The following is a 23,872-nucleotide window of genomic DNA, read 5'->3' on the forward strand; positions in this document are numbered from 1 at the left end:
AGGGTCCCACATGTTTTCAGGGGAGACCCATGGAACCAACTTAGTGGCTTCATCCCAAAAGTGTTCGATATCTTTTGGTTTCACTTTCAACCCTCTGGTTTTAAGGAGCACCTTGAGTGCTGCCGTTTGTGGTTCCTGCATTGTGGTGGTAAACTGCCCACTGTGGGAGGGTCTCATGAAGGCGAATTCACCACAAAAGTAGAAGACGAGGGTGATTACCAGGAGGGCACAAAGGAAGCAAAGAAGCACTGTGAGCCACTCGGATGTAAACCGCCCCGACGTGTAAAGGTGTATCGGATCCAAATGTCTTGTGCTCAGTGAGGGACTTCTGGAGGCCGTGACACCTCCAGCCGTATGCTCACACGGTGTCTCCGGGACAGGCAACAGGGTGACCCAAAGCCTGGGCTCTGAGTTCGGGGTGGATCAGCCCTTATGTGAACTCACCAGGATTAGCCGAGAGGGGGAGGTGCCAACGTGGGCTTCAGGACTACGTGGTGGAGTGTGCCTCCCTGATCTAAAAAAAACTAGCCCAACAATAAAGATGACACACAGGGTGGAGGGACACAGGAGGGGGCTACTTGCTTACCCTCGAGCAGCTGAAGAAACAGACAAATCCAGGGGCCTACTTACTGAATGAACCAAGGTTCTGGGTGTTGCCAGCACTGTGGGCAGGAGTTCCTGTTCAGGGGCCAGGTGTTGTGGATTCTCCTCAGGCCAGCTGTGAAGACCCTGACCTGGATCAGGTCCCCTGCCGATTAGTAGGGGCAAGAGGCACGGAGTCAACACACAGACACTGGGAGTCGGGTAGAAGCAAGCACTAGGCGAGGTGCTGCAGGCTCATTTAGTGCAGGAGGGGGCAGGCCTTATATTTCCCTTTTCTCTGCCCTCAAATCCCTTTAGTCAGCATATCATTTTCTGATTGGTTTGTGCCACACAATCTGTCAGCAGTCACTGGGCTCACGAGCAGGGTACAGAAGTGTGGGCTCCTTTTGGTGGGCTATTTGTGGACTAAGAAGTGAAGTGAATTCTCACTGAGTCCCAGGGCTCTGAGTCCGCACCATCTTTGGAGGCCTTGTGCTACACTATACCATATTTTAAGCTGTATTACAGCTGTATTATGCTATAGACGTAAAAACAACATGGTACTGGCACAAAAATAGACCCATAGACCAATGGAACAAAATTGAAGACCCAAATATGAGTAAATGCCATTTCAGCCACCTGATATTTGACAGAGGGGCCAAGAACATTCACTGGAGGAAAGACAGCATGTTCAGCAAATGGTGCTAAAGACAGCATGTACAGCAAATGGTGCTGGCAAAACTGGATCTCCACCTGTAGAAGAATGAAACTGAACTCTTTTCAACTTGCACAAAAGTCCATTGCAAATGGATGCAAGACTTCAATGCAAAGCCTGAAACTCTGAAACTGTTAGAAGAAAACATTAACCTACAAGATATAGGTGTAGGAAAGGATTTTCTAAACCTGACATCAATTGGTCAGAAAACAAGGGCAAGAATTAACAAATGGGACCTCATTAAACTAAAATACTTCTGTACATCAAAGGAGGCAACCAGTGAAGTGAACAGAAAACCCACAGAATGGGAGAAAATCTTCACCAGTGACGCATCTGACAGAGGTTTAATAACCAGAATTTATAACAAACGCAAAAAACAGAACCAAGATAAGCAACCCAATTAAAAGATGGGCTAAGGAGATGAACAGAGAGTTCTCAAAAGAAGAAGTAAAGACAGCTGTGAAACATCTTAAAAGATGTTCAACATCACTAATAATTAGGGAAATGCAAATTAAAACCACTTTAAGATTTCACCTTACCCAGTCAGACTGGCTAAGATCAAGAAAACAAATGATACCAAATGTTGGAGAGGATGTGGGGAAAGGGGAACACTCATCCACTGCTGGTGGGGCTGCAAACTGGTTCAACTCCTATGGTAAGCAGTGTGGAGAACTCTTAAAAAACTACAAATGAACCTACCATTTGACCCAGTTATACCACTCCTTGGCATATACCCAAAGAACTCATCCTATTGCAGAGACACTTGTACATCCATGTTTGTTGCTGCTCTTTTCACAATAGCTAAGAGATGGAAGCAACCTAAGTGTCCCTCAGTTGATGAGTGGATAATGAAAATGTGGTTCATTTATATGATGGAGTTTTACTCAGCAGTAAAGAAAGATGAAATCATGAAATTTGCAGGCAAATGGATGGAACTAGAAACTGTTATACTAAGTGAAGTAACACAGACTCAGAAAAAGAATGGACATGTTCTCCTTTGTATGTGGATCCTAGAACCAGACTGATAAATAAGTATGCAACCAGACATAACTACAGAAACCAGGATAATGGAAAGGAAACAGGGAGGTAAAGGAAAAGAAAGACCCTGAAAGAGAAGAACAATAGGAAACAGGCCTTAATAAGGGAGATATGGATAAAAATTGGGTTAGTTTAAGGGAGGGTGGAGGGAAGGGTATACAAGGAACCTAGGGGATAAAGGGAAAGAAGGAGCTCAAGAGAGGTAGGACCATAGGAGAAGGGTATGAGTAAGGTAGAAAGGAGGGAAATGGGGGCACTTTAATTGGGAAAACCATGATGGAGGGGTGAGACAATGGGAGAGATAAACAATGCCTAGCTAGTTTTGAAAACCAGAGGGAACCATATTACTCCTATAACCTACTGACAAATTATACATAGCAGATCAAGAAGTATATGTCTAAGTAAGGTTTATGTGAGAACAACTGATCTTTGCCCAAGATTTTTCTACATGACACACAGTAATTAAAAATACCAGACTGGTGGAACTAACCTTCTTGGGTGTTTAATAGACATACTTTCTTGGTCAGAGGGACATAAAGACAGTTTTTGCTCCTTGCCCTCCTAGGTCGACTAGTTCCAGGGGACTATGGGCATCTCTCAAAATGTCCTATAATGGTGGTGGGTCACCTGTCCTCTTGATCAAGGAGGCCGAGGAGACCCCACCAGATGGGCTTGAACACAGCAGACAGTAGCAGCGATATCAGAGTATAAGGGCTCTAGTCTGGAGAGGGAGGCTATGGGAGGGTGCTATCTGGGAAGTGGGTGTAAAAAAAAAAAGAATGTGCTTCTGTTTTTATTCACCAGTCAGGTTCTTCTTATCACACTCACTCTCCTGTGTTCATCAAACTTGACTCATTCTGTGAGATTTTGTCAGAGAAGTGGGATGGGAGTTGGGGGAGAGAAGAATGTGTATTGAGGAGCACAAATGGATCATTTGAGTCCTTGACTCATGTGATGCTAAAGGCTGAGGAGTCCCTTGACAGGCCAGCTGCACCTGGATGCCTGCCATGTAGCACAGTCTCAGTCAGAAGGCCACAGACACAGTACATGGATGATATGACTCATCAGAGTTGGAAGTCTGAGAACCCAGTACCCACTGGTATATGGATGACCTGCAGTTTTAGAGGAGTCGCCAAGTTCAGTGGTCTGTGGATGGAAGAGGAGCATGTTCCTCTTTGACACTGTCTTGTGAGACAGTCTCTTAAGTCACTTTTATTTCACACATGGGGAAACTGAGGCATACCAAGGGTCCCATGGTTGGAAATGGGCACTCACAGGCTTGGTGATCCCAGGGACTAACAGAGCTGTGACTGACTCCAGGCTGTGACTGGAGTGAAAAGCCACTATGCTGGTTAATACTATCATCCTGGCGGGATCCAGAAACACCTAGGAGACACTCTGGGCATGCCTGTGGGGCATTTACTAGAGAGTTAACTGAGGAGGGAAGACCCACAATTCCATGGGCTGCAGTCTCTGACTCGATGAAAAGGAGAAAGCAAATTGAACAATATAAATATCCCCCAATTGAGCTGAGTGTCATCAATGATTGCTGGTCGGCTGAGGAGGTGGCAGGTGGCCCCATGGCTGTGATGAAGGACTCCATGGCCAGGCCCTCCCACAGGGATGGAGGTGAGCCTTCTCCAGGTCTCTGGGCTGCCTCTCACTCATCCACATACTGCCTTCTACAGTGACTGTGCAGGATGCAGCTGCCCTTCATCAGATACTCTCAGGCTGGGGACCCAGTCAAGGAGCTCTGTGCGATAGGGACAGGAGACATGTGTATGTCAGAGCCCTACCGTGTTGGTGCAGCAGGCTCTAAGGTCTAAGACCTGGCTTCCAATCCCTGACTGCCCACTGTGCCCTGAGCGTGTTCTAGCCTGTCTGCACTTCACTCTCTCCCACTGTAAAATGAGAGCCCCATCATATATATCAGTCTAGGCAGATGGGTCAGACTGTGCAAAGTCTCAGTCGACATCAGCCTGGTCACTGGTGTCATTTTTACGATTAGCACCACCCACTGAATGAAATCAAAAGGCTCCATACACAGTGCTCTCCCTTAGAACACAAACTCCCTGCTCTTTCTGGATGTGTCGGGAGAGCTGACCCTGCTGACTCCTTGAGGTGCCAAGGGCCTCTCTGTTTCCGCGTGGCTCTGGTCTTCCCCAGCTTCCTCTTTCTTACCCATTCCTGGTCAACTCAGACACCCCACAGAACTCTGACCAGCTTCTCCACCTCTGACCCGTCAGCTACGTGGGCAGTGTGTTCTCCCTGTTTTGGTCTTGTGACACTGCAGCACCTGTCACTGTGACATGGGGCTGACTCTTCTGGATGGTGTTGCTTGAGACTTCTGGTCTGTTGACATCAGAGGAGAATTTTTGCCTGGAAGAGGCCTTGCTGTTATCTGGTCCTGTGACCTAATTATAAAGGGAAATAGGCAGGGGCAGCGCTCCTGGGAACTGACCATGGTCCTCATGCTCCACAGCAACATTCTCAGAGGAATCCTTTGGGATGTGTTCCCTGAGCCAAGCTTCACTCACTGAATTACTGAATTAGCAAGTGTGTTAGTCAGGGCTCTCCAGGGGAGCAGAATCAATAGAATGGGCATACACTGAAGAGGGATTTATTAGACTGGCTTATACAATGTGGGCCGGCTAGTCCAACATCTTCACACTGGAGAGGCTGCAAGTCTCGGTATATGTTCAGTCCACAAGGCTGGTGCCTCCGAGGTCCCCATCTGGCTCTGAAGGCCTGGAGGATTCCTGGACAGTGGATGGTCTTCAGCCCACTTTGGAAAGCAGAAGAAGCTGGGTTCCAGTGTCTGGAAGTGGCAGAGGCAGCAGCAGCAGGGTGGATGGGCTCTCCAGCGAGACCTGAAGACATGCAGGCTGAAAGCAAAGTTTTCCCCTCAGATCTCCTTTTATCCAGGCTGCACTGGAAGTTGCCATCCACATTTAGGGTGGATCTTCCCACTTCGAATAACCTGATGAAGAAAACCCTTCACAGATGTGGCCAGAAGCTTATCTCTTAGTTGATGTCCAGATCCAATCAAGTTGACAATCAGGATTATCACCACAGCCAGACTCTATTGGGACGTGTGCTTGGCACTTCCTGTGGAAACTGAGTGCTTGCTCTCAGGATCATCAGCTGGAGGATAAGAATCTCTTTTTTGCTTATAGCTGCCCTTCCAGGACAGTGGGACAAGGGGCAGTCAACCACCGTCCTATGGGCTCCCTGGATCTAAGCTCCAAGCAAAGGATTTCAACAATATGAGTTGTTGAAATCTCATCCAGGTAAGTCATAGTGTGTGGCATCCATTTTCCTTTGTTTGAGGCGGGGCCTTGAAGGACTTACTATGTGGTCACTGTGGATATCCTGAGATCCCTCTGCACCCATCCTCCCCACATCCAGTAAAGGTGAAAGAACAGTACATCTCCACCACTAGAGAGAACTGTTGCTGGCCCGTTAGCGTCCTGCCTTCCAGGCCCACGAATATATTTATTACATAATTGGAGTCAAACTCTCTAAACAATTCTTCATCATGTCTTTGTAATGTGGCATTGAATTCTCAGCCGTTAAAGTCTTCCTTTGAAAGGCCTTTTTGTGTGGCTTCCCCCGTCATAAATGCAGTGAGCAAGAACTCATCAAAGGCAGGGCTGCAGCCAACCTGTGATTAAGGGGGTGGGGATGAAGAACGATTCTTTGCAAGAGGTGGGAAGGAGAGTTAGCTCAGGCTCTGGGGGTGGAGGTGGTCTTAGCCACCTCCTTTTCTTTCTGTCTAGAGGATGACAAAACATAGGTACACTTGACTCTGCAATCTCTGTTCACGGTGATTAGTGATGGGATTTGGCTGTGTGGTTTGTGAGAACTCGGGATCATAGCTTGGGCCTGGTTCTAATGCACCAAATGGCCTCAGTTTGGGGTTGTCACCCCAGTGGAAGGGTTCCACCAGTGCCGTCCTTCCAAACAGGACATCCAAGGCCATTGTCAGCTTCCTCCGCCCCTGGCATCCTTCTCTCCCATTCTGTCACTCAGTCCTACATCCACTGACTGTTGCTCAAATGTTCCTCTACCCGTCTTCCCTTTCCTCCAGCCTGCTGGTAACAGTGGGGATGGTTCCAAGTGCTCTGTATAGTTTGAACCACTGGTTCTTCACAACAACAGTATGAAGTAAAGTAGGTGCTATTTTAATCTTAATTTTGTAAGTTATTATGGCAAAGTACAAATAAATAAATGGTCCAGGTCACAGAAATAGTTAAGTAGTAGACCCAGATTCACATCGAGCAGCCAAGGCTAGTGACCTTCATCCATCCCCAGAGCTTCCACCAGCAGCCGCTGCTGCTCTAGGCTCTACCCTGACTTTTTTTCCACAAGTCCTGCACAGGTCCCCAGGGGCTGGTGTCACTGTGGCATGCTGGTTCCCACTGTGACTATACAGCCTGCCCTTCTAGAGGTGGGTAGGTTAGCTGGGCAGGATTCTTCAGTTCCTCCACTACAGCCCCCTAGAAATGTCACCATCAGCATCTTTGCTGAGTGTTCTCCTCAGGTCAAGCTTTCATGCTGTCTCAAACACTTTCAGTTCAGATCCTTATATACATTTCTCATGTCCCTCTGTGGAGCTCTAATTCTGTTTGCCTAGAACGCTCTCTGCTAAGCAGATGCATCTCAGTGGGTTTTCGGGTACAAAACCACAATCCAGGGATGGATGCTTTCCTGACATCCAGTGGATTTATGAAGTGCATGCTGGATGCTGGAAGGAATCAGGCTTGCTCTAGTGCACGTTAGCACAGTGGTGGTAGTGATTATGAAGTTGTCAGTGATCATGAAATGATGATGATAAGGTTATGGTGTTGATGATTGTCTTAGTTTGTCTCTCCATTGCTCTGACAAAATACTCTGACCACTACCAACTTGGGGAGGAAAGGGTTTATTTGTCTTACATCTCCCAGGTCACAGTTCATCAGGGAGCCCAAGGTAGGAACTTAGGGCAGAAAGCTGGAGTCAGGAGCTGGAGCGCAGGCCATGGAGGAACACTGCTTACTGGCTTGCTTCTCTGGGCCCTGCTCAGCCTGCTTTCTTATGCAACACAGGCCCACCTGCCCAGGGGTGGCACCACCCACAGTGAGCTGGGCCCTCCCACACCACTCAACAATCAAGAAGGTGCCCCATGGACATGGCCACAGGCCAATCCAATGAAGGCAATTCCCCAGTTGAAGCTCCCTCAACCCAGGTGTGTGAAGTTGACACTAAAGCACCCAGTACAATAATGGAGATGATAGAGGTGATGATGGTTGTGGTAGTGGTGGGAATGATGATGAAAATGATCGATTCAATGATGATGATAGTGGCCATGGTGGAGGTTATGACAGAGATATGATGGTGGTATTGATGATGGACATAATGGTGATGATAGTGATGTTGACAATGGTGAGGATGATGATGATTTCACCTATAAAACTACAACCCCAAATAAGATCATGTTAATAGCGATTGGAATAGATCTGTCTCCATTATCAACATGACTGAATTGGGGGTCTCCCAGGAGACACACTTCAGTGTACATGAAGGGATGTTTAATTAAAGAGGGAAAGGCTCACCCTGAATATGAGTGGCACCACTGCATAGCCAGGGGTCCTGGACTGAATATAAAGGAGAGAGGAGCCCCGAGCACTGGCATTCATCTCTCTCTGCTCCCTGACTGTGAACCCAAAGTGACCAGGCAGCTCACTCTTGCCGCCATGCCTTCCTGGCCATGATGGACGGCACCCTCAAACTGTAGCCAGAAGAGACCCTTCCTCCCTTAAGTTGCTTTTGTCATGAACTTTGGTGCAGTATCAAGAAACATAAGTCACAGGGACTGAAGGTTAGGACTGCAGCGTCTCCCTGGCAGACAGGTTCAGACTGGTATGGTGTAGTTGATCACAATCTTTACTGCCCTTACCTCTGGTTGGATTCTCTTCTACTACTGTGAAAACAAATCTGCTTTCTTGGAGTAGACCTTGAAAAATGCACTTGGATCCCAGCTCTTGTGGTCTCTTTAGAGACAGCCATTTTTGTCACCTTCCTAGTACGGCTGCTATGCAGAGCCACTGATATTTAAGCCAGTCTGTTGACTTCTTGCCCAGTATGAACAAGTTGGTTCTCAGGAATCAGAGGAGCTTTTTCAGGATTCACGGAGAACTCAGACTTCCTGTTGGTACTTATCAGAATTCAGGATTCAGGAGGTTTAGAGCAGGAGACCTGGGTTGGTTCCTTGATCTCTGGACAGAGTCCCAGGCATCTCAGGCGCTGTGTGTGGTATTCTGCTTTCATTCAGGTTCCAGTGAACTTCTGGACTTAAATTCTCCTTTTTAATTTATTTTTAACGTGTATGAGTGTATTGCCCGCATCCATGTAAGTGCACCTGCGTTGTGCAGTGCCCATGGAGGTCAGAAGAGCGTGTTGAATTCCCCTGGAACTGGAGCTCTGGATGGTTGATAGCAGCATGTGGGTGCTGGGAATCAAACCCAGGTCCTCTTCAGGAGCACCCAGTGCTCTTAACTGCTAAGCCATCTCTCCAGCCATATGGTCTTTAAGTCTTATTCCTGCTAACCTGACTTTGACATCAGAAGATGAAGTTCATTTTGAGTTGAACTTACTATCACAGTGTGATGATCAGTGTTGTTGACTTGATATGATCTAGAATCATCGGGGAGATGGGCCTCTGGGCATGCTTGTGGGAGATTACCTCGATCCATTAACTGAGGTAGGAAGACCATCCACTGTGGGTGGGGCTGTTCTGTGGCTGGGATCCTGGACTGTATAATTGGAGTGATGGATGTGAGCGGTAGCATGTGTTCACCCCATGACTGTGGATGTGATGTGAGTAGCTGCTTCAAGCTTCTGCTGCCTTAACTTCCCCATCATGATGGACTGTGCCTTGAACTCTGAGCTAAAATAACCTGTTCGCCCTCGGGTTGTCTATGTTACAGTATTTTATCACAGTAACAGGAAGAGAAACCAAAGGCCTACAGGTCATCTTCTCCAACAGCAGCTTCTGAGGCAGAGATGGGTGTATTTGCCAGTGTGGAGGGAGTTAGCAGCTGGTCCAGACCTGCTGTCCTTGGAGTGACCCCAGGCTGGAGTCTGAGAACTCTGGTGTCAGGAGAATTCCTACCACTCCCCCAAACTGAGATGCACGGCTTGCTATGACTAATGTTTGTTTTACAAAAATACAATCTGAGCCAGGCGCAGTGGTATACGCCTTTAATACCAGCACTTAGAGGCAGAGGCAGGTGGATCTCTGTGAGATGGAAGCCAGCCTGGTCTACATAGAGAGTTCCAGGCCAGCTGGAGCTACAGGGAGACCCTGTCTCAAAACAAAAACAAACAAACAAAAACAATCTGTACGGAGCACCTGCTTTCCTCCCGGGAGCCTTGTCCGTGCAGAGCAGAGTGGATGAAGGGCTCATCCTGCAGGGATGCTCTGCATGTGACCTCTGCTGAGCCTCCCTGGCAGACAGGATTGCTTACTCACTCGTTGTGACAGCTCCTTGCTGAGGGGTTAGGTATGCCTGTCCTGGGGACCTGTTCTGGGTCGGGACTCTCAGAAGCTCGTGCCTCGTTTGCCTTGGCTAGCTCACCTTCATCTCTTCTTCTCTTTTCTGATTCTGCCTTGTGTCTTTAGGCTGTAGTAAGTCAGGGCCGTGAACGGAAGGACTTTGTGCTGAGTCTCTGTGGCTTCTCCCCTCGCCCATCCGTAAGCACCAGGAAGAGAAGGGGAGGAGTCAGGATTGGGCTGTGATGGGGCTGATAAAGCCTCAGACAGTCTGGAGGAAGCTTGGAGCAGGTGTCCTCCACCAGTGCCCCTCACCAGACTGAAATGGGTGTCTCCTAAGCTCTGCTGTTAGATGTGGCTTGTCCCTGGAAGGGTGTGATATTAAGTGGTTGGCTCTCTGCCACTGATTCTGATGTTGAAGCTGGAGGCTGACCCTCCTGAAGCTGTCCTCCAAGTCCTTCCTTGGATGGGGACCTGGGTGACCCAGCTCCTTATCTACCATCATGCAAAACCTCCAAATGCTTTTGTGCCACCCATCAGACTGCAAGACTGCCCAATACCCAGCTGACCTCCCACAGTGATGGATACCCATCATGTGTGTCCTTCACTGCATTCCTGTGGTCTTGGCACAGGGGAATCATAGTTTTGGGGTTTAGCTCACCCCCCTGGGATCTCTCCCTCTGTAGAATTCTGCCCCCGAGTCTTGATAAACATCCCAGACCCTTAATGCTGTCTTAAATTAATGCGACTTGGATTTGGGAGCTTGCGTTCTTGAGTGTCTGTGAAATGCTAGCTTGGGCTAGACAGCCCTACTGTGTGTATCCCACACATTGATACACCTATCCTTTTCAACACATAAGAAAACAGACTCAGAAAGGATCAGGTGTTGGGTGACCTTGGTGTGCACCCACATGGGTCTCCAACACTCTGTGTGTTCTGCTGTCTTGGGGTCATCTTCCTGACTGGGGAGTCAGGTGGTGGTACCAGGAGGTGGTCATCTGCCTGATTGGGAGCCAGGCGGTCGTTCCAGGAGGGAAGTTCACTGTCTCGTCTCTTCATGCAGGCTCTTCCCAACCACGGGCTCCATATGGTATGCTTCATCGCTGCCTTCCTCGTCTCCCTGGTGCTGAGCTGGGTGACCCTATTCTTCCTGGCACAGAGTTGGTGTCTGCAGGGAAGTGCCTGCAGGGATGTGCTGGCCACATGCCGGGTGAGTCTCCCACCCCAGGGTGTTTTGGTCCACAGTGGTGTGAGGTGGACATTTGCCCTCCAGCCTGATGTGCCTTAACTCTGAACCATGTTGGACCTTGCTGAGAAATCTAGTGCTGGACGCTCGTGTCTCAACCTTTTCCAGGGCATTTGTTGGTCCTAAGACACGGTGCCAATGTTAACGCAGAGGCTGGGAATGTAGTTCGGTGGTGGAACGCTTGCCTAGCTGGTATGAGGCCAAATCTCCCAGTATGATTCCCTTAAATTTTTATTTTTACTTAACGCGTAATTGTGTAAATCAGTCAGGCAGAGTGCAATGTGCTGACACATGTACATAGTGCAATGACCAGACCAGACACAAGCATACCCATCCCCTCACATGGTCACCCTTTCTGTGTTGGGGGCATTCCTAGTCTCTTTCAGCTAGTGTGAAATGCATGCTACCTTCCTGGTGACAGAGCCACTGCCCTCTTCCTCCCTTGTAGCCTGGCTTCCGTTGACCTCTTCCCATCTCCTCCCTCCTCCGCTAACCGTCAGGCTACTGCCAGCCTCTGTGGTATCATCGCTTTTAGATTCCACATGTGATGGAGATCACATGGTGCCTGCCTCTCTGTGCTTGGTTTATTGCCAACATAATGTCGCTGAGGTCCATCTGTATTGTGACAGGATTTTGCCTTCATGGCCAAATACCATCCCTTGTGGGTACTGTGCTTGATCTGTTCATTGCTGGTGAACCCTTAGGTTGATTTCATATTTGCATAGTTGAATGGTCTTAACCTGTGGCCAGTTGTAAGAACCTTACATTCTAGCACCTCACCTCTAGCCCTGTTTTGCACTGCTTCCTGCTTCCTGGGATGAAGCCAGTCTCTTGGTCTGGCTTGTGAGTCCTCTATGATCTAACTAGTGCCTCATCCCCTACCACCCCACCCCTCTGGCCATACCAGCCTTCCTGAGGGAGCTGAGCAATTGTTGCTCACAGCTGTGGGCCCTTCCAGGCCCTTCCTCTCCTCCCTGTCCCCTAGTGTCATTCCTGCCCATTCTCTAAGTCTACATTTGGGCATCTGTTTGTCCTGGAAGTCGTCATGGGTCACTTCCTGGTAGGTTAGGGTTTCATCTGTGTCCCCCTCTTGGTTTAGGAGATTCCGTTCAGGACCGTTTAGCCCCGACATTAAACTTGAGCTCCTGGTGAGTTTCCACCCGACCATTCTCTGAGGACTTTGGGGACCAAGCAGATGCAGCCTTGATGCAGAGCTGGACTAATCCTGCCTCGTGTCACTTCTCACACATCCACATCCTCATCAGGGAGCAGCCAGTGCCTTCAAGTCCAGTCAGTCCATCAGGCCAGTTGCTAGTGTCTCCCTGACGGCGTTGATGATAATGATAGATTTTTAATTTTAAGGTGTGTGTGTGTGTGTGTGTGTGTGTGTGTGTGTGTGTGTGTGTGTGTTCATGTGTCTCCATACACGTGGAGGCTAGAGGTAGCCTTGGGTGTTACCCATCTTGGTTTTGAGACATGGTCTCTCACTGACCCAGAACTCACCAATTAGGCTAGGTAGGCTGGCCTGTCTCTGCTCCCTAGCACTGGGATTGTAAGAATGAACCACTATGCCTAGCTTTAAAAAATTATTATTTTTATTTTATGTGTATGAGTGTATTGCCTTCGTGTATGTAAGTGCACTCATGTTGTGCAATGCCCACGGAGGTCAGAAGAGGGAGTCAGATCACCCCAAAATGGATGGTTGTTAGCTGTCATGTGGTGCTGGGAACTGGACCTGGGTTCTCTGAAAGAGCAGCCAGTCCTCTTAACGTCTGAGCCATCTCTCCAGCCCAATACCCAGCTTTTTTATGTGGGTTCTGGGGATGGAACTCAGAACCTCATGTTTGTGGTAAGCTTCCTACTGACAGACCCCCTCCCGAGTCCCAGTAGTGAAGTACTTGTTTTTATGTCTGTATGTATGTTTGTTTTATCCAGTCAGCACCCCCATATTGAAAACATCCTCTTTGCTGAGACACAGAGGCTTGGGCAAGTGCAGTGACTGGTCTGAGTTGGAGACTGCCAACCCCTCTGACTGCACATGCCCGCCTTCCCTCCCAGCATGCATCATTCCTCAGCAGGCCACCTCTACTGACTCAGCACTTCTCCTGCAGGTTCAGCCCTGGGAGAGCAAGGTGGAGCCCTCAACCTTCACCCCAGGCTACGGTTTCAGTGAAGAGTTTTCCCTCAGCGACCAAGTGGTTGGCATTCTGACATCTGAGGACCTTGGGAGCATGCTGCAAGCCTTAGAGGAGTGAGTTCTCAGTCCCTCCTGCCCCCATGGGGGTAATGAAACCTCAGTCCCTCCTGCCCCCATGGGGGTAATGAAACCTCAGTCCCTCCTGCCCCCATGGAAGTGATGAGTGGGGGGCAGTGGGCACTGAATATTCTTGTCTTAATTCAGCCATTCATTCCTCACTCGGTGGTCATAGTGGAATCACTACTAGGCACCAAAAGCATTTGGGGGCAGCGCTGCATTGAGGGATGCACACTGCCTGAGGCAACGCAGTCCCACCCTGTGTGGGAGCCCAGACACAGGAGTGAGCATAGAGCTTGTCAGTGGGCAGGGCAGGCCTGCTGGATACAGAGGGGGAAGAGGCACTTCTAGAATCATGGAAATGCGGCGTGGGAGAGGTAACATTGCCACTCCATTTGATGCTGGAGCAGAAGCTACCATGTGGAGTGAGTGAGGAAAGACTTCAGGCGGAGGGAAGAAGGAAAGGCAGCACAGGATGGGGACCAAGCAAGTGCACCAGGTGAAGTGCGTGCTGGGCGCAGTATTGAGTACGGGTAACAGAGAAGGCATGGCTGGTGAGAGAGGCCGGCCCAGGTGCCGTGGGGGCCTGCTGGGTCAAACTCTGTTTTCTTTCACTGAATGAAGACCTGCATTCTTCTGTCTGTACGATAATAGAACCTGGGACCGGAAAACTGGTTTTAAAATGTTGCAGAATGATCTCAAAGAATCTTCTTAAACATCCTGTGAGACAGGTGTGGGTGTTTGGACCCTCTTTAACTGAGAGGTCACTTTCCCAGGGACACAGACTAGCAGATAGGGTTTCAAGTCAGGTATGGTGCCATACTTGTAATTTCAGTGCCAGCAGTGCCAGAGAGGTGGAGACAGGCAGACCTCTGGGGCTCACTGAGGCGCACTGAGCTAGCCTGGCCCAAGCAATACATTCCAGGCTAGTGAGAGACCCTGACTCATAAAACAAGGTAGAGGTCCAGCTGTCCTCTGGGATACACAAACACACACACACACACTCACTCCCTCACTCACTCACTCCCTCGCTCCCTCACTCACTCACTCACTCACTCACGCACTCCTCACTCACTCACTCCCTCACGCACTCACTCACTCACTCACGCACGCACTCACTCACTCACTCACGCACGCACTCACTCACTCACTCACGCACGCACTCACTCACTCACTCACGCACGCACTCACTCACTCACTCACGCACGCACTCACTCACTCACTCACGCACGCACTCACTCACTCACTCACGCACGCACTCACTCACTCACTCACGCACGCACTCACTCACTCACTCACGCACGCACTCACTCACTCACTCACGCACGCACTCACTCACTCACTCACGCACGCACTCACTCACTCACTCACGCACGCACTCACTCACTCACTCACGCACGCACTCACTCACTCACTCACGCACGCACTCACTCACTCACTCACGCACGCACTCACTCACTCACTCACGCACGCACTCACTCACTCACTCACGCACGCACTCACTCACTCACTCACGCACGCACTCACTCACTCACTCACGCACGCACTCACTCACTCACTCACGCACGCACTCACTCACTCACTCACGCACGCACTCACTCACTCACTCACGCACGCACTCACTCACTCACTCACGCACGCACTCACTCACTCACTCACGCACGCACTCACTCACTCACTCACGCACGCACTCACTCACTCACTCACGCACGCACTCACTCACTCACTCACGCACGCACTCACTCACTCACTCACGCACGCACTCACTCACTCACTCACGCACGCACTCACTCACTCACTCACGCACGCACTCACTCACTCACTCACGCACGCACTCACTCACTCACTCACGCACGCACTCACTCACTCACTCACGCACGCACTCACTCACTCACTCACGCACGCACTCACTCACTCACTCACGCACGCACTCACTCACTCACTCACGCACGCACTCACTCACTCACTCACGCACGCACTCACTCACTCACTCACGCACGCACTCACTCACTCACTCACGCACGCACTCACTCACTCACTCACGCACGCACTCACTCACTCACTCACGCACGCACTCACTCACTCACTCACGCACGCACTCACTCACTCACTCACGCACGCACTCACTCACTCACTCACGCACGCACTCACTCACTCACTCACGCACGCACTCACTCACTCACTCACGCACGCACTCACTCACTCACTCACGCACGCACTCACTCACTCACTCACGCACGCACTCACTCACTCACTCACGCACGCACTCACTCACTCACTCACGCACGCACTCACTCACTCACTCACGCACGCACTCACTCACTCACTCACGCACGCACTCACTCACTCACTCACGCACGCACTCACTCACTCACTCACGCACGCACTCACTCACTCACTCACGCACGCACTCACTCACTCACTCACGCACGCACTCACTCACTCACTCACGCACGCACTCACTCACTCACTCACGCACGCACTCACTCACTCACTCACGCACGCACTCACTCACTCACTCACGCACGCACTCACTCACTCACTCACGCACGCACTCACTCACTCACTCACGCACGCACTCACTCACTCACTCACGCACGCACTCACTCACTCACTCACGCACGCACTCACTCACTCACTCACGCACGCACTCACTCACTCACTCACGCACGCACTCACTCACTCACTCACGCACGCACTCACTCACTCACTCACGCACGCACTCACTCACTCACTCACGCACGCACTCACTCACTCACTCACGCACGCACTCACTCACTCACTCACGCACGCACTCACTCACTCACTCACGCACGCACTCACTCACTCACTCACGCACGCACTCACTCACTCACTCACGCACGCACTCACTCACTCACTCACGCACGCACTCACTCACTCACTCACGCACGCACTCACTCACTCACTCACGCACGCACTCACTCACTCACTCACGCACGCACTCACTCACTCACTCACGCACGCACTCACTCACTCACTCACGCACGCACTCACTCACTCACTCACGCACGCACTCACTCACTCACTCACGCACGCACTCACTCACTCACTCACGCACGCACTCACTCACTCACTCACGCACGCACTCACTCACTCACTCACGCACGCACTCACTCACTCACTCACGCACGCACTCACTCACTCACTCACGCACGCACTCACTCACTCACTCACGCACGCACTCACTCACTCACTCACGCACGCACTCACTCACTCACTCACGCACGCACTCACTCACTCACTCACGCACGCACTCACTCACTCACTCACGCACGCACTCACTCACTCACTCACGCACGCACTCACTCACTCACTCACGCACGCACTCACTCACTCACTCACGCACGCACTCACTCACTCACTCACGCACGCACTCACTCACTCACTCACGCACGCACTCACTCACTCACTCACGCACGCACTCACTCACTCACTCACGCACGCACTCACTCACTCACTCACGCACGCACTCACTCACTCACTCACGCACGCACTCACTCACTCACTCACGCACGCACTCACTCACTCACTCACGCACGCACTCACTCACTCACTCACGCACGCACTCACTCACTCACTCACGCACGCACTCACTCACTCACTCACGCACGCACTCACTCACTCACTCACGCACGCACTCACTCACTCACTCACGCACGCACTCACTCACTCACTCACGCACGCACTCACTCACTCACTCACGCACGCACTCACTCACTCACTCACGCACGCACTCACTCACTCACTCACGCACTCACTCACTCACTCACTCACGCACTCACTCACGCACGCACTCACGCACTCACTCACTCACGCACTCACTCACTCACTCACGCACGCACTCCCGCACTCACTCACTCACGCACTCACGCACTCACGCACGCACTCACTCACTCACGCACTCACGCACTCACGCACGCACTCACTCACTCACGCACTCACGCACTCACGCACGCACTCACTCACTCACGCACTCACGCACTCACGCACGCACTCACTCACTCACGCACTCACGCACTCACGCACGCACTCACTCACTCACGCACTCACGCACTCACGCACGCACTCACTCACTCACGCACTCACGCACTCACGCACGCACTCACTCACTCACGCACTCACGCACTCACGCACGCACTCACTCACTCACGCACTCACGCACTCACGCACGCACTCACTCACTCACGCACTCACGCACTCACGCACGCACTCACTCACTCACGCACTCACGCACTCACGCACGCACTCACTCACTCACGCACTCACGCACTCACGCACGCACTCACTCACTCACGCACTCACGCACTCACTCACTCACTCACACACTCACTCACTCACTCACTCACTCACTCACTCACTCACTCACGCAGAGAAAATATCCCTGAACAGGTGAGGGCTTACAAGCCGAACTGAGCTGAGCAGCACCAGGTTCATGTTCCCGAGTCTGGGAAACTGTGTCCTGGGGCATACAGAGCTGGAGCCAAGGTGCAGCAGCTCAGCTCCTCACTATCCTGGGACAAAAGCTCTTCTGAGTCTGGCTCATGGTATTCTGTGAGCTGAACTGTGTCCTTGCAGCAAGGTCCTCCAGCTCGGGTGGGATTCAGGCCTTTCTTACGTGTATGGCTTAGATAATTAAGCGTGTGCAAGCCATTCGCCAGCCTTTCCAGTTTGCTCAGGTCTCTAATCGGAATACCAAGGTGGGCAGTTAAAATCTGCCACCCTGTCTGGGGAAGGTGAAGCTGGGTGGGCAGTGGGGAGGCAGGCTCCTGGCAGGGATTCATAAAGACCACCTCGTATATGGTGATATGAAAAGGCGATCATCAAAGTGTTTTCTAGCCAAAAGTCAGGGCTCCCCTCCCTCTCCCAAAACTGAGAAGGGAAATGGAATGATTTGATTTGGGCCATAGGCAGCTAGGTGTTGAATTCGCAGGTACCCAGAGCCCCACCCCCTTCTGACCCGATGAGGTGGTGCTTTCAATCAGGAAGGCATTCATCCTCTATCTTTTCACTCACTCCTCACTCACTCACTCCCTCACTCACTCACTCCTCACTCACGCACGCACTCACTCACTCCTCACTCACTCACTCACTCACTCACGCACTCACTGACTCACTCACTCACTGACTCACTCACTCACTCACTCACTCACTCCTCACTCACGCACTCACACACTCACGCACTCACTCACTCACTCCTCACTCACGCACTCACTCACTCACTCACTCACTCCTCACTCACGCACTCACTCCTCACTCACTCACTCACTCACTCCCTCACTCACTCACTCACTCCCTCACTCACTCACTCCTCACTCACTCACTCACTCACTCCTCACTCACTCACGCACTCACTCACGCACTCACTCACGCACTCACGCACTCACGCACTCACGCACTCACTCACTCACTCACGCACTCACGCACTCACGCACTCACTCACTCACTCACTCACTCACGCACTCACTCACTCACGCAGTCACTCACTCACTCACTCACTCACGCACTCACTCACTCACTCACGCACTCACTCACTCACGCACGCACTCACTCACGCACTCACGCACGCACTCACGCACTCACGCACTCACTCACTCACGCACTCACTCACTCACTCACGCACTCACTCACTCCTCACTCACTCACTCACTCACTCACTCACGCACTCACGCACTCACGCACTCACGCACTCACTCACGCACGCACGCACGCACGCACGCACGCACGCACGCACGCACGCACGCACGCACGCACGCACGCACGCACGCACGCACGCACGCACGCACGCACGCACGCACGCACGCACGCACGCACGCACGCACGCACGCACGCACGCACGCACGCACGCACGCACGCACGCACGCACGCACGCACGCACGCACGCACGCACGCACGCACGCACGCACGCACGCACGCACGCACGCACGCACGCACGCACGCACGCACGCACGCACGCACGCACGCACGCACGCACGCACGCACGCACGCACGCACGCACGCACGCACGCACGCACGCACGCACGCACGCACGCACGCACGCACGCACGCACGCACGCACGCACGCACGCACGCACGCACGCACGCACGCACGCACGCACGCACGCACGCACGCACGCACGCACGCACGCACGCACGCACGCACGCACGCACGCACGCACGCACGCACGCACGCACGCACGCACGCACGCACGCACGCACGCACGCACGCACGCACGCACGCACGCACGCACGCACGCACGCACGCACGCACGCACGCACGCACGCACGCACGCACGCACGCACGCACGCACGCACGCACGCACGCACGCACGCACGCACGCACGCACGCACGCACGCACGCACGCACGCACGCACGCACGCACGCACGCACGCACGCACGCACGCACGCACGCACGCACGCACGCACGCACGCACGCACGCACGCACGCACGCACGCACGCACGCACGCACGCACGCACGCACGCACGCACGCACGCACGCACGCACGCACGCACGCACGCACGCACGCACGCACGCACGCACGCACGCACGCACGCACGCACGCACGCACGCACGCACGCACGCACGCACGCACGCACGCACGCACGCACGCACGCACGCACGCACGCACGCACGCACGCACGCACGCACGCACGCACGCACGCACGCACGCACGCACGCACGCACGCACGCACGCACGCACGCACGCACGCACGCACGCACGCACGCACGCACGCACGCACGCACGCACGCACGCACGCACGCACGCACGCACGCACGCACGCACGCACGCACGCACGCACGCACGCACGCACGCACGCACGCACGCACGCACGCACGCACGCACGCACGCACGCACGCACGCACGCACGCACGCACGCACGCACGCACGCACGCACGCACGCACGCACGCACGCACGCACGCACGCACGCACGCACGCACGCACGCACGCACGCACGCACGCACGCACGCACGCACGCACGCACGCACGCACGCACGCACGCACGCACGCACGCACGCACGCACGCACGCACGCACGCACGCACGCACGCACGCACGCACGCACGCACGCACGCACGCACGCACGCACGCACGCACGCACGCACGCACGCACGCACGCACGCACGCACGCACGCACGCACGCACGCACGCACGCACGCACGCACGCACGCACGCACGCACGCACGCACGCACGCACGCACGCACGCACGCACGCACGCACGCACGCACGCACGCACGCACGCACGCACGCACGCACGCACGCACGCACGCACGCACGCACGCACGCACGCACGCACGCACGCACGCACGCACGCACGCACGCACGCACGCACGCACGCACGCACGCACGCACGCACGCACGCACGCACGCACGCACGCACGCACGCACGCACGCACGCACGCACGCACGCACGCACGCACGCACGCACGCACGCACGCACGCACGCACGCACGCACGCACGCACGCACGCACGCACGCACGCACGCACGCACGCACGCACGCACGCACGCACGCACGCACGCACGCACGCACGCACGCACGCACGCACGCACGCACGCACGCACGCACGCACGCACGCACGCACGCACGCACGCACGCACGCACGCACGCACGCACGCACGCACGCACGCACGCACGCACGCACGCACGCACGCACGCACGCACGCACGCACGCACGCACGCACGCACGCACGCACGCACGCACGCACGCACGCACGCACGCACGCACGCACGCACGCACGCACGCACGCACGCACGCACGCACGCACGCACGCACGCACGCACGCACGCACGCACGCACGCACGCACGCACGCACGCACGCACGCACGCACGCACGCACGCACGCACGCACGCACGCACGCACGCACGCACGCACGCACGCACGCACGCACGCACGCACGCACGCACGCACGCACGCACGCACGCACGCACGCACGCACGCACGCACGCACGCACGCACGCACGCACGCACGCACGCACGCACGCACGCACGCACGCACGCACGCACGCACGCACGCACGCACGCACGCACGCACGCACGCACGCACGCACGCACGCACGCACGCACGCACGCACGCACGCACGCACGCACGCACGCACGCACGCACGCACGCACGCACGCACGCACGCACGCACGCACGCACGCACGCACGCACGCACGCACGCACGCACGCACGCACTCACTCACTCCCTCCCTCCCTCCCTCCCCCCTCCTCTAGTCTTGTACAATTGTCAGTACTTTTACTCTTTCTGTCTTGACCTCTAGGGACTCCTGAGATCCCCACACTAAATGTCACTGAATGCTAGGGGCTTAGGTTGCATGGGACTCTGACGGGCTTCTTACTAAAAGTAGCCTTTGTCTCTAGTAAGTCATTTTTCCTGCTTGCAGTCGTGTTTGAGGTTTGGCTGTTTGGGGGTTCTCAGTGCGCCTTTGCTTGGCTACTACCACATTTCTAGGTCTCACCTTTGTTCTCACTTGGACTGACTTCTGGCTGAGTGTGCCCTGGGCTTGCCTGCAAGCCTGTATCACTTATTCACAGGCCACCCTCACACGGAGGATTGTGGGAAGACCACAGGACTGTTTCCTGTGACGACACAGTGGAGGTTCTGTCCTGATACATGCTGAGACCTCCTCTGGGAAGAAGGAGGAACTGGGCAGGACTGGCTGATCCCAGAGGTTTCTTGAGGCATGGCGTGCCTGCAGTAATACAGCTCCAGCCTGGCTCAGGCCTCATCACTGCCAAGAGCCTCATACCAGTGATCCTATTAAGTTGTCAGGGCCACTTTCATTTTTCAAAACAGGAAGCCGTTCAGAGAAGCTTATTATTGGTTTTGCCCCAGGTCACATAGGTGGTAATGGACCTGGATTCAGGCTGGAGTGCTTTCAAATCACTGTTCTATTGAAGAATGGTCTTTTACAAAGACTGAGTGCAGATGCTTCGGGGACAGAGAACCTAGGAGAAGCTCAGGGCTGTGCGTGTCTCTGTCCTTCAGCTCTGTGCTGTTGTCCTAGTTTGTTCTTCATTGCTGTGACAAAATACTCTGACCACTACCAACTTGAGGAGGAAAGGGTTTATTTAGCTTACATATCCCGGGTCACAGTTCATCCGGGAGCCCAAGGTAGGAACTCAGGGCAGGAACCTGGAGGCAGGAGCTGGAGCACAGGCCATGGAGGAATGCTGCTTACTGGCTTGCTCCACTGGCCCCTGCTCAGCCGGCTTTCTTATGCAACATCAGACCACCTTCCCAGGGGTGGTGCCACCCAAAGTGGGCTGGGCCCTCCCACATCACTCATCAAGAAGATGCCCCTCAGACATGGACACAGGCCAGTCCAGTAGAGGCAATACCCCAACTGAGGCTCCCTCCACCCAGGTGTGTCAAGTTGACACTAAAGCTATCACGCACTCACTCACTCACGCACTCACTCACGCACTCACTCACTCACGCACTCACTCACGCACTCACTCACTCACGCACTCACTCACGCACTCACTCACTCACGCACTCACTCACGCACTCACTCACTCACGCACTCACTCACGCACTCACTCACTCACGCACTCACTCACGCACTCACTCACTCACGCACTCACTCACGCACTCACTCACTCACGCACTCACTCACGCACTCACTCACTCACGCACTCACTCACGCACTCACTCACTCACGCACTCACTCACGCACTCACTCACTCACGCACTCACTCACGCACTCACTCACTCACGCACTCACTCACGCACTCACTCACTCACGCACTCACTCACGCACTCACTCACTCACGCACTCACTCACGCACTCACTCACTCACGCACTCACTCACGCACTCACTCACTCACGCACTCACTCACGCACTCACTCACTCACGCACTCACTCACGCACTCACTCACTCACGCACTCACTCACGCACTCACTCACTCACGCACTCACTCACGCACTCACTCACTCACGCACTCACTCACTCACTCACGCACTCACGCACTCACTCACGCACTCACTCACTCACGCACTCACTCACTCACGCACTCACTCACTCACTCACGCACTCACTCACTCACGCACTCACTCACTCATGCACTCACTCACTCCTCACTCCCTCCTCACTCACGCAGAGAACATACCCCTGAACAGGTGAGGGCTTACAAGCCGAACTGAGCTGAGCAGCACCACGTTCATGTTCCCGAGTCTGGGAACCTGTGTCCTGGGGCATACAGAGCTGGAGCCAAGGTGCAGCAGCTCAGCTCCTCACTCACTCATGCACTCACTCACTCCTCACTCCCTCCTCACTCACGCAGAGAACATACCCCTGAACAGGTGAGGGCTTACAAGCCGAACTGAGCTGAGCAGCACCACGTTCATGTTCCCGAGTCTGGGAACCTGTGTCCTGGGGCATACAGAGCTGGAGCCAAGGTGCAGCAGCTCAGCTCCTCACTATCCTGGGACAAAAGCTCTTCTGAGTCTGGCTCATGGTATTCTGTGAGCTGAGCGGTGTCCTCGCAGCAAG

At 53.8% G+C, this 23,872-nt stretch overlaps 1 protein-coding gene across 1 annotated transcript in view; it reads left to right on the plus strand.

Moving 5' to 3' along the window:
• The window catches only part of LOC103739553 (limbin-like), an 86,563-nt gene that overhangs the window by 20,214 nt on the left and 42,477 nt on the right, over positions 1-23,872 (plus strand). The window contains 2 exon segments of the mRNA XM_008839961.2: positions 10,933-11,079; positions 13,227-13,366. Coding sequence (XP_008838183.2) covers positions 10,933-11,079; positions 13,227-13,366 — 287 coding nt within the window.

Source organism: Nannospalax galili, unplaced genomic scaffold, assembly GCF_000622305.1.
Source record: "Nannospalax galili isolate Female #2095 unplaced genomic scaffold, S.galili_v1.0 scaffold1561, whole genome shotgun sequence".
NCBI classification, from domain to species: domain Eukaryota; kingdom Metazoa; phylum Chordata; class Mammalia; order Rodentia; family Spalacidae; genus Nannospalax; species Nannospalax galili.